General features: G+C 49.6%; 1 protein-coding gene across 1 annotated transcript in view; it reads right to left on the reverse strand.

The window, feature by feature from the left end:
• Positions 1-1468: 1468 nt before the first annotated feature.
• Positions 1469-12061, reverse strand: part of LOC138826586 (m7GpppX diphosphatase-like) — a 51614-nt gene continuing 41021 nt past the window's right edge. Inside the window, exons 4-6 of the mRNA XM_070021822.1 lie at positions 9723-9836; positions 3555-3665; positions 1469-1879 (exon numbers count right to left, since the gene is read on the reverse strand). Coding sequence (XP_069877923.1) covers positions 1613-1879; positions 3555-3665; positions 9723-9836 — 492 coding nt within the window. The 3' untranslated portion in view covers positions 1469-1612. The remainder of the gene's footprint in view (positions 1880-3554; positions 3666-9722; positions 9837-12061) is intronic.

Raw genomic sequence — 12061 nt, forward strand, 5'->3', positions numbered from 1 at the left:
GTCAATTATCTCCTCTGGCACCTGGAAGGAGAAGAACTGAGACCCAGGGAGCAATCTGCATACTGAAAACTGCTCTGGGACCTCAGGTTAGCCTGTGACCTCCAGACCTCTCACCCTCCCTGAGCAGTGGCCAATGGCCTTGCCTACAGTCGATTTGCTTTCTGTCCACTTGCTTTCTGTCTAGGAAACCATGTGTGAACGTGTTGGCAGCATGAATGGATCTGGCAGACTCAGCCTCTGAGACAGACCCACCTGCTCTGGTCAGTACCCGCCAACTCCTAGGTAGCAGAACAATCACTTGCTCACATGTCACCTGGAGCTACTGGAGACTGCAGGAGCCCAGAGGCTTCCCACTCACCAGCTCTGTCTACTCGCTTACTCTTCTCAGGGAGTCTCTCTCAGGGTGACCCATGCTCTCTCCAGTAGACAGGGCCAGACTGGAGTAGGGGCCAGAGCCAGGGCCACCACTTGAGAGCCTTACCTTCAAGGAAAGAAGTAGGGCTCTGAAACCAGGCCTTGGTGCCCGGGCACAATAGGAAGGGTGACAGTTACCCCTGTGCCTCATACTTTCCTTCTCTGTTACTTCTGAGTGTAACATCCTGTCTGCACAGAGCACTTCCTCAGCCCTGCCCTGACAAACAGTAAATGTCAGCCCCTCTCCGGCAGTAAGAGGACATTGTCCTCTGTTAGACTGCGCTGACATGAATGCTGTGTCCCTCCTCTGCTAGCACACTGAGATGTCACCCTCTCAGACAGGACCCTGCCAGCTCCGTAACTGGTCATTAGTCTGTCACTTCAAGGTCGCTTGACAGCCTTAGAATCTATGAACCTCACGGTTCTGACCACCCAGACACCAAGCCCATTTACAGCTTTGTACTCAGGGCAATCAGACCATTTTGCCCTTGCTGATAAAAGTTTGGAACTTGATCTGCTGCTTCATGTGAGTGTTTTGTCTTCTTGCCTAGATAATAAATTCAAGGCCAGGGACTCACTGATCAAATAAGAGAGGTAATAGCAGGCGTTTGGGACTTGCATCATCTGATTCTCATGAATACTCTCCCACTTTCAAGCATCAATCCCCAACCTCCTCAAAGAGTTTATCAACAGGGTTGACGCACACCCAGGGTGTGTGGGACCTTAGGGCTGGGGAGGGAAGGAGGAAATGACATTGAAACCTCTATAGACTATTACCAGAAAGGTTTGAATTTGGTTTTGGTGGGAGACCCCCCCCCAAAGAAGAGATGGGGTGGGGAAGTATGTGGTAACCGGGCAGGAGTGCCAACGGGGCAGAGAATTGATGCATGTGGAAAAACCCTTCTCAAGGGGCTGTTACTTGCCAGCTGTGGCAGCCACCCTGAGACTTTCCACCCTTCCTGCCGCCTTCCCACCAGCTCTGCCCACTTACCACCCTTACTCCCCGCCTCCCCCCTGCCCCCCCCCTTTCTAGCCCAAGCCATCAGATTCTCACCAGAGAGCCCAGTACTTTTATTCTTATATAAAGAATAGCCCATACAAAATACATTAAAAAAATTCCCTTGGAGATAAAAACAAACAAAAACAGCCCTATGTCAACCCCTTAACCCATGCATCTGTGCCTTTCTCCCCGCCATGCTCAGGGTTGCTGGGACTTCTGCAGGAGCGGGAGCAGGGGATCGTCGGTCCTCAGAGCAAAAGTGAGAGTGCGTCGCTGGTAGTGCATGGGGTCACACTCCAGGTTCTCGATCACCTCGGCCAGCAAGTGAGCCCGCTCCACACCTGAGCCAGGCGCCTCGAAGCCCAAGGCGGTGAAGTGCACGTGCAGGTGGTAGTAGGAGGGCAGGTAATGCAGGTACACACGAAGGCGGTCTCCCTTCACCTGGTAGCGCTGCAGGATGGCTTCCTGATGAGGAAAGAGAGAGAGCAGCTAAATGGATCATGTGTTGCCCGTGTCTTGCGCCACATCCGCTGCCTGGACCCTTCTCCCATGTTAACCAGGGCTAGCCTGGGACGGCTTACAAAACCCACCAGGAGCTCCCTGCCCATTGCTTGTTTCAGATCCCTGTCTTCCACTGAAGGAGATCAACAAATAACAGATGTCAGCAGCAAAGCTGAGCCAGTCCCCTTAGCAGATGCAAGCCATGGCCTCCACCAGGGTTCTCTGATGCCAAACTGCATAAAACATGAGCTCCTTTTGGAAACCAAGGAAGTCCCAGCAACTAAGGTCAGGTCTAGAGTCCCAAGACTGTAGGGACTGGCCTTCTAACGAATGATTCACAAGCAATCAAAGTTGAAGGGATTGGGAGGAAGTCTCACCCTCTTGGAATGAGGCTTAGAAACAATGGAGATGGGGCTGTGCTAAGCAGAGAATGTAGGCAGGGTTGACCCAGACCCACACAGACACCTCAGCTGGCTCCTTGTGAAAGAGGAAAACATTTACTTTGGCTCTGGCTCCCTGTAACCATTCATTCTATCTTGTTCAGAGCAAAAAATCTTTTTCTGTCAACTATACCCACTAGGAGTCCCCAAGCCTGGGAATCACAAGGAGACACTAGTCTCCATGGTGAGCTGATCCCTGAGGTTAGAGGGGAACAGAAAAAAAGACGAGGGCTTCTATGGATTCAGAATACACCCCCAGAATCACTGGATCATGACAACAGGGTGTGAGCTCAGAGCCAAGGCACCCAAAGGTTTTGTGGGCTCAGCAGGGCTGGTTGCCAAGGTGAGTTCACCCAGGCTGTAGGGGAAGGAAATGTAGGCCCAGCATCTCTGAGAGAAAGACGCTATTCAGGGCTATCAGCAGTATCCAAAGACTATTTCCTGACAGCAGTAAGTCTCCTCAAAAGGTAAAGGCGGCCTGAGGGAGGTGCCACAGGCAGGAGGGTTTGGGAGTGAGAGACAGTTCAGAGCACAATGGCAGTGAGTTCAGACAGAGCTTTAGGTCGGATCAGAAAGGGGGCAGAGCTCCTTCCCTGTTTGGTACCCACTTTTCAGAGTAAAATGGTGGATGCTTGTAGCATGGTGGGTTTAGAAGGGACCCTGACCAGGCACTGAGGCCCACAGGCCACTTGGCCAAGGCAGCAGTTCGGGACACACTCAAGACTCTATTCAGTCTTCTCTCATCCTTTTCTGCCCCAAAGGCTTTCAGTGCCCTTATAATTTCTTTCACTTCAATCAAGTACCCTAGAAAGCCAAGTGCTATAGAATTCAGCCTGCCTTTAGACAAGGAAACACATGAATAGAATGAAGTGCCCACAGTCCAAGAAACTTGTCTAGTAGGAGGTGAATGTTATGAGTAGGATGGGTGATCCTGGGGTGGAAAGGGCTGGGACTTGAGTTGGAGGGGCAGATGGGACTTGCAGAGAAAGGTAGGAGAGAATGAGTGTAGGACAAGGAAAGATGGCTAGAAGTAGAGCAGGAGCACTGGGCAGGAAACAAAGGACCTGGTGAGTCAACCTATGATGTTCAGAGACCCAACACTGGCATTCAGAGAGAAGTCCATTTCCAGACAGACTCCAGGAAGGGTGAGGAAGGAAGCCCAAGAAACATGCTAGAATCTGCTTGGTGACATAACTCACCTGCCCCTCCCGGAGGATGTTCCTGAGCATCGGCAGGTGTTCTGGAGTCAGATCCCGAAGTGATTTGATGCCCCGGCGATGGCAGATGGCAATCAAGTATAGGTCATCTAGCTGCATGGCGGGGAGGAAAGAACAGAGGACAATGCCGATTTTAGCCAGGGCCATACCACGAGGTTGGCAGCCTTAAAACCCCCACGTCCCCAACACCTCCCCAAATCCTTACGGTACCCAGAGCCAACTCTAACAACGGAACCAATCTCAAGGCATTTTGATGTGCCCAAGGTGAATAGGACTGTTTCAGGGACAGAACTTTGACCCATTCAGCTACAGACTACCACAAGGAGCTAGGCATGGTACTGTGTGCCTGTAATTCCAACACTGAGGAGACTGGGCTGGAGGGTAGAGTACAAAGCTAGCCTGGGCTACAAAACAAACAAAAAAGAATATCCTATATAGGGAAACATCTATATATGGACAGGGTGAAGGAGGGGAGATAAGGAAGAGGTTCAAGGACAAGTCTTTCCATCCACAAGTTCATAGTCTAATCTGTGTACGTACTTAAAAGTCCAATCCATGCTTATAAGTTACACTGCTGTAAGGAGAAATGCAATAGACTTTTTTCCTTTTTCTTTTCATGGTTGCTGCAGGGGAAGCAGCAAGCCAGGGCCTTGTGCATGGTATGCATTTGTTCTCCCATTGAGCTGAAGTCCCCAAAACACAGTGATAAAAGCATAGGAGGAGGAAGGGAAGCTGCCAGCAAGCTGGGGGCTATCCAGGAAAGGCTTCTAGAGGAGAAAGGCCACTTAGAGGGGACAGTGGGAGTGAACACTCAGATGCTAGATTGGACAGGGCACAGAACAGGGAGGGCGAGCAGCTTGACCTGTCTGAAGTCAACGGCACATGTGGGAGTGGAGGGGGGAATGTGAAGGAGGAAAAGGAAGGAGCCCTTGGCCACTCAGTAAGGAGCACCCACCACACAGTGATTAGCCCCTATCTCAACAGTTCGTAGACAACCCTTCCTGTAGTCCTTCCTGAAAACAGCGCCTGGCTAAAAACCTGGAGGTCACAACAGAGCAAGGAACCAGAGTCAACAAGATCTTGTGCCAGAGAGCAAATGAACTTGCCCTCTTGCCGGGAAACCTCCTGCACCCTCCCAGCTCCCCAAACCCTAGTCTTGCTGAGTTATCACACATATATGCCAGGCAGTCAAGGCTCTTGGAAGTCAAGGTTTGGGGAAAACCTATCACTGCCCTAGTCATGCAGTCTGATCTGCAAGATTCTTCATGGAGATAATCTGGGAAGCATGAGTCACCCAGCCAAATCTCGGGGGTGGGGGGTGGGGTGGGAGGGGTGGGGAGGCAACTTCAGAAGTGAGTGTGAGATCTTCCATGTCACTGCCTGATGGATGTTCAAGTATGTCACAGTTTTTCAAGTCATAGTAGTTCTTCCCACCAGTGTTCTGAAAATCTGGGCTCAGTCCCAGAGCTTCAGTACACGCATGTCCCTGAGAAACCCCCCAGCAGAGGACAGAGTTGTACCCTTCAAGGCCTGTTCTGCTAACAAATCCCTTTTGGATTTGTGTCCAGGAAATTCACTCTCTCATTAACCACAAGTCTAAAACCAGGAAACAAAATTATTTGGCTTGATGTGTGCCCATGTACTAAGTACATTTTCTGCTGTGCTTTGTGTCACTGTCGCAAGATACCCAAATATAATAGCTGCATTTATTTTAGAGGATGTCTGCAGACAAATCCCAAACATGACACTCAATCATATCTCTCTGCTCCACCAGCATGGAATGCAGTGTGGGGCCAGGTGCTGGGTGTCAGTCAGCTCATAGGCTGGGTAAGGGAGGGAGAAGAAAACATTCTTTGATTGCAGATACTCAAGACTTTCTGCAGTCAGCCAAAGGGCCTTCTAGCCCATAGAAATGGCCTAGAAAAAGCGGGGTAAGGGCAGGAGAAGGTCTGAGATTGGCGCCTTAGAAAGTGGTCCACCAACCACTGTTTTTGTTTTGTCAGTCCTGGAGTTTGTATTCATAGCTTGGGCTCTGTCCTTGAGCCTCTCTATACTCAGGGCTACAGCTCTACCACCTGTGCCACGGCACCACTTCTGGCTTTTTCTGTTTATATGGTCCTGAGGAATTGAACCCAGTGCTTCATGCATGCTAAGCAAGCACTCTACCACAAAGCCATATTCCCAGCCCCTCACTATCTCTTTTTAAGGCAGGATCAAAAAGCAACAGCAACAAAAAAGTTCCCAGCAAGGGGTCTGGACTATTAGAGAGAGCCATCTCTTGACCTTGACCTCTGGAGTAACTCAAAAGAAAGGATAACTTGTCCAAGAACAACTTCTTCCTCCTCCTCCTCCTTCTTTTCGGTCCAGTCGTGGGGCCTGAACTCTGGGCCTGGGTGCTGTCCCTCAGCTCTTCGGCTCAAGGATAGCACTCTACCATTTGAGCCACAGCGCCACTTCCAGCTTTTTTCTTTTTGCTTATGTGGTGCTGAGGAATCGAACTCAGGGCCTCATGCATGCAAGGCAAGCACTCTACCACTGAGCCACCTTCCCAGCCTTGTTCTTATTCTTATTTGCTAAAATGGTACTGAAATTTGCACTCTGGGCTTCAAGCTTGCTAGGCAGGCACTCTACCACTTAAGCCTTTCTCCCAACCCCACAGAGAGATGATTATATACATGATATACAAATATTAACCCTGGAGAGACAAATAAAAGAAATAACAGTGATTGTTTCTGGGAAAGGGAAGTGGAACAATGTGGGGCTAGGGAACTTATTTTTACAGCACATGCCCTGTACTATGTATGTACACACACACATATATGTTTTAATAATCATTGATACTTTTCTTTGTTGTTGGTTGTGGGGCTTGAACTCAGGGCTTAGGTGCTGTCCTTGAGCTTTTTTGTTCAAGTCTAGCACTCTATACCACTTTGGGCCACTTCTGATTTTCTGGTGGTTAACTGGAGATGAGTCTCACCAACTTTCCTATCTGGGCTGGCTTCAAACCACAATCTTCAGCTCTCAACCTCCTGAATAGCTAGGATTGCAGGTGGCTCAGTGGTAGAGTGCTTGCCTAGCACTTTGAAGCCCTGGGTTCGATTCCTCAGTACCACATAAACAGAAAAGCCAGAAGTGACACTGTGGCTCAAGTGGTATAGTGCTAGCCGTGAGCAAAAGAAGCTCAGGGACAGTGCCCAGGCCCTGAGTTCAGGGCCAGGACTGGCAAAACAAAACAAAACAAAACAAAACAAAACAGAGAGAGAGAGAAAGAGAGGGGGGGAGTGAGAGAGACTAAAAAAGGGATGCCATAATCTTAGGGAAGGTGAAATCTCAAGCAACAGCAGGTACTTGATACATAGTTGTTGAATGGATGGAAAGAAGAACGAATGGTTAAATACAGGACCATGAGTGTGGAGACAATAAAGGTATGCTTCCAGGAGCTGGGGGTATAGCTCAGACGTCCGTCAACTGCTTAGCATTTGTGCAACACTGGGTTTTGTCCCCAGCACAAAGAAAAGGAGGAGAAGCAGAGGCGGAGGAGATAAGGCAAAGAGAAGAGAAGTGGCAGAGGAGAATCCAAGGTGCTCGAGAGGCTCCTCAAAGACAACGCTGGAGTCCTTGCCTTGTCTCTGGCCACGTAACAAGGAACAGAAGTTCAGATATAGCCTGATTTCCTGCTAGATACTTTGCCAATTCCTAAGGGAGTGCTGAGGTCATGATACCGCAAGCCAGGGGTGTGTGCCACTGAAACAGGGCACAAATAAAGACAATCAAGGATTAAGCAAAGATTAAGGAGGACCACACCTGAGTTATCTATGTCACTGTCAAGCAAGGTCTGACCCTTGTGCTGGTCTCGTCATCATCATTGTGGGCAAGGAGCTCCAGCCATGTGGCTGGGACCCAGAAGGGCTCCCCAAGCCTTTCTTGTCTTCAAGAGGACAGAAAAATCGGCAGTTTGACTAATAGGTCTGGCAGATTCCTGCCAGTCCCGGGTTAAACAATCTGATGGATTTCCATTCTCAAATGTATTCAGGGATTCTGGAATGGAGATGTACAAACTCCCCCTCCACCACTTCCTTTTTTGTTATCGTTGGTTGTAGGCTTGAACTCAGGGCCTGGGTGTTGTCCCTGAGCTCTTTTTTTTTTTTTTTTTTTTTTTTGCTCAAGGCTAGCTCTCTACCACTTAGAACTACAGTACCACTTCCGGTCTTTGAATGGTTAAATGGAGATAAGAGTTTCCTGGGGACTTTTCTGCCCTAGGGCTGGATTCAAATCACGATCCTCAGATCTCAGCCTCTGGAGTAGCGAGGATTACAGGTGTGAGCCACCAGCGCCCAGCTCAAGTCCCTCTTTAGTATCTGCTGTGGTGTATGGACTGCAATCCTTCCGTAGTCACAGTTCTCCAGCCCACAAATCATGGGATGCAGAAGCTCCCCCCTCCTACCCCACAGTCATGTCCCATGACCAAGCTTTGATCCACGATCTCTATGCACAGCATTGCCTGAAGGGAGTGGAGGCTCTGCAGATCCTCCACCCAGCCAGCCCCAGTTCTATTTGTTAAGGACTGAAGGTGGCTCAGGCAAACACAAGCTACAGGACAAGAGAAGAGTGGACTCAGGTATGCCCTTAGCCTCCCTGACAATACCTGACACATGAAGAACCATTTTCTTTGATTTTCCCTGGCACTACTAAATCATCACACCATACTGAAACTTCTACTCCCTTGTAATTCCTTACGGTGCCTTTTTGAGAGCACCTCTGAGCTTCTTGTGAAGAGACGAAAGATGCTTATTAGTCTGAGTGTAAATCTTATCCCTCTACTTCAACCATAGGCTCTTGGCATCTTTCTGGGCAGTGGAGGAGTGGCATGGCAGGTCTGGAAATCACTGACTCAAGACTAAACAAACTTTAGGTGACTTCAGTGTAGGATACTACAGAGCAAGACACAACTAAGAAAGCAAGAGGGAAGGCAGCCACAGAGAAGATGCCAGGGCCAGAGCACCAGAACGTGTCTGCAGGAGTCCTAGGATGGGTGAGGGCACATCAATGGTAGAATTTGGAGCCAAGGTTAGACTGAGAGTATAATGCAGGAGAGAGGCCACTTCCTACTTTGAATTCTGTGTTGGCCTTCCTGCCCCTTCCCCAGCCCCAACCTGTGACAGGAGCTCAGCAACACAGTGGTTCTGCTTCTTTCTGATCCCATCAGAATACATTTCTGACCCCATTAGAGTATCTCTTAGGGCATTAAAGAGATGACTGTAACCTGGACACTGGTGGCTCACACCTGCAATCCCAGCTCCTCAGGAGGCTGAGATTTCAAGATCATGATTTGAGTCAGCCCAGACAGGAAACACTGGACGTAGAGCTGTGGAGTAAATGGTACAGCACCAGCCTTGAGCCCAAATGCAAAGGGATGGTAATAAAAAAATAAAAAAATTTAAAATGACTGAAAATTGTAACTTTGTGGGAGGCTGGCACAGGAGAGAAAGTGCTTCTAAATCTGTTCCTTCAATGGTTTGTAGAAAGGGCTGTGTGTGAGGTTCAAGAGATAGAAAGCCTGCCAAACAAGCAGTAAAGTGTCTGCCTAGCAAGCTTGGGGCCCTTAGAATCCCTCCTCCATTAAAAAAAAAGTTTATAGAAGCAGAGTTCTTGGAGGCCAGGGAGCAGAGAGCTGACCTCTACCCTGTAGGGTAGAGGTCTGGGCTCCTGGAAGCCAACTCTGCAGCTCAGGCTGAGAAGGTCTCTGATTTGCTCCCATGGTTCTTGCAGGCCAATGCTTTAGAACCTGAGCCTGCCTGGATTCGTGGTGAAGGGGATGAAAATAAAGCATTTCACCTTGGGACTCCAGGTGCAGCTGGCAGGAAGGTGGCAGTTCTAGCCACTTGGCTGGCTAAAGAATGGCCCAAACAATCATGGAGGCAAACACTACCTTGTGTCACCAGACCCTGAAGCTGATCCAACTGAAAGCAAAAGCAGCTGTGTCTACTAAGCATGTACTCTGTCACCAGAGAGAGCACAAGTCAGCCCTTGTTGAGTATGAAGAAGGCTGGCTAGCAAAGGCAGCCAGGCTTCCACTGGGGAAGGGGAGAGGGCAGGGGTGATGGTGTAAAGGTTCTCAGAGATCAGAGCCCTGTAGCACTCAGCCTTTACCTGTTGCTGGTTCCACTTGAGGTCAGGGATGAGGACAAAGCCATCAGAGGGATCTGGGTTCTCAAAAACAATCCGGTCAGCTTCTGCCTTCTTGTCAAGGATGTTATACACCCACTGGAATGAGAGAGAGAGAGATGGTTTCCAATTCAACTCACCCTAGCTGGGTCAGGCAAGCTCTCTGGCCCTTCTAGGATGACCCAACTAATAAAAGACCACTAAGTTCAGGATCAACCATCAGGTCAACCATCCCTAATTATCTGCTGGGGAAGGAGAATGTCAGAAGAAATTTCCCCTTCTGCCACTGTAGATAACTCTCAGCTATCACAGTCGCCACAGGAGCTTTTGTAGCTTGGCCAGGGGTAGGGGTAGAGGGCTTGGTCCTGAGGTTTTTCACAGTCTACATAACACATGCATTCTGCTGTGAAAGTCACTCATAAGCCTGCTCTGCACTGACTTCACCCCACACGAGTCCCTCTATTGCCCACACGTGCTGAAAGCCATGTGCACGCAGGCGTAGCTTGGGTTTTCTGGCCCTCAGGCTACCTGCTGACCAGCTTGACCTGCCAGGATGTGACTTTACAGCTCATGTGTAAAAGCCCAGGTTGCAGGGAGGTCAGACTAAGAATTCTGCAAGGCTGTTTCCTTTGGCTCTTCTCCATTTACCCCTAGCTCTGGGAGCCCCCTGTACCCATGAATACCCCATATCCTAAAGAGAAACCTGCTCACAAACAAGGGAGGGCACATTCTGCGGTCCCTTCCTACTCAAGAGTCGCAGGGATTTCTAAGTTCACTGATGGGAGAGGGGAAATCCCTGATGGAGAAGCCTGGGAACTGACATAACCAGATGGTCATGGTCTACTCCTTAAAGAACTAGCACAGGCAGCACCCCCCATGGCCAAGGATAGGCAGCTGGCCTAGGGTCTGCACACAGTATACCCTAGCCTGGACAGTGAGCACCCTGTACCCACCCTTGGCTCCCAGCTGGGATGGGGGCAGGGAGTAGAGGACATCTGAGCTTCCAGATCTCCTGTAATTACTTCAGGAGGCATTTCAGCTGAGGAAGAGCCTCTGAACCATTTGACTAGACCCCCAAGCTGTAATCTACCCAGCACAAAAGGGAGGTTTTCCCAGGAAGAGCCACTTCGAGGGAGGGCGAGTCTGGAGGACACCTGGCAGGGGCTTCCTTATGTAGAGCATAGGGCCAAAGCCAGAGCCAGACACAACCCAGTGGTTGACAAAATTCTTCCAAAGGCATTTCCTCTCCCACCAGAGACTTCTCTGGGAACGTACTGCTGGAGAGAGAGAGAAAGCCAGACCAAAGCCGACCTGAAACAAAGAGGAAGGAGGGAGATGGTGACTTCTCATTCCAGAGTCCTGATGCACCTCTAAGCCGACCTCCTGGGCCTGTCCATTGCCATCTCCCACTGGAGATCTGCAGGTGGTCAGAGAGCACAAGTATGTTCTGTGCCCACAGAGGTGAAATGCCATCTCTCAGCCCTACCACAGACTTGCTGTCACCTTGGTCAAACAACGAATTCCTTCAGCACTGGTGGCTCACACCTGTAATTCTAGCTGCTCAGGAGGCTGAGATCTGAGGATCACAGTTCAAAGCCAGCTCTGGCAGAAAAATCTGGGGGACTCTTAATCTCCAATTAACTAGCAAAAAGCTGAAAGCAGAGGGGTGGCTCAAGTGGCAGAGTGCCAGCCTTGAGAGAAAAAGCCAAGTAAGAATGAGAAGCCCTGAGTTCAAGCCCCATTACCAGCACAGAAAAAAAAAAAAAAAAGACAGGTGCTGGTTGCTCATGCCTGTAACCCTAGCTACTCAGGAGGCTGAGATCTGAGGATCAAGGTTTAAAGCCAGCCTGGGCAGGAAGGTCTGTGAGACTCTTATCTCCAATGAACCACTCAGAAAACTGGAAGTGGCGCAGTGGCTCAAGTGGGAGAGTGCTCATCTTCAGCTGAAGAGCTGAGGGACAGCGTTCAGGCCCAGAGTTCAAGCCCCATGACTGACAAAAAAAAAAGAAAGAGAAAGACAGAAAGACAGAGAAACAATGAAAGAAAGAAAGAAAGGAAGGAAGAAAAGAAAGAAGGAAGGAAAGAAAGAAAGAAAGAAAGAAAGGAGGGAAGGAAGAAAGGAAGGAAGGAAGGAACTGCATTCTAGGCTGATGGTAAGGATGCTAAATGACGCACACAATGACATCACCTAGCTTAGAGCCTATATGAAATCACCTAGCCCAGAGCACACAGGGAGAAGGCAGGAAGGCACAGGGAGCCCGCAGAGGGGAGAGCCACAATTGTGGTTGTGGATAGTTTGCTGCAGGCAACAGCACTAACTGGAG

This window comes from Dipodomys merriami, unplaced genomic scaffold, assembly GCF_024711535.1.
Source record: "Dipodomys merriami isolate MVZ:Mamm:240054 unplaced genomic scaffold, mDipMer1.0.p SCAF_1440, whole genome shotgun sequence".
NCBI classification, from domain to species: domain Eukaryota; kingdom Metazoa; phylum Chordata; class Mammalia; order Rodentia; family Heteromyidae; genus Dipodomys; species Dipodomys merriami.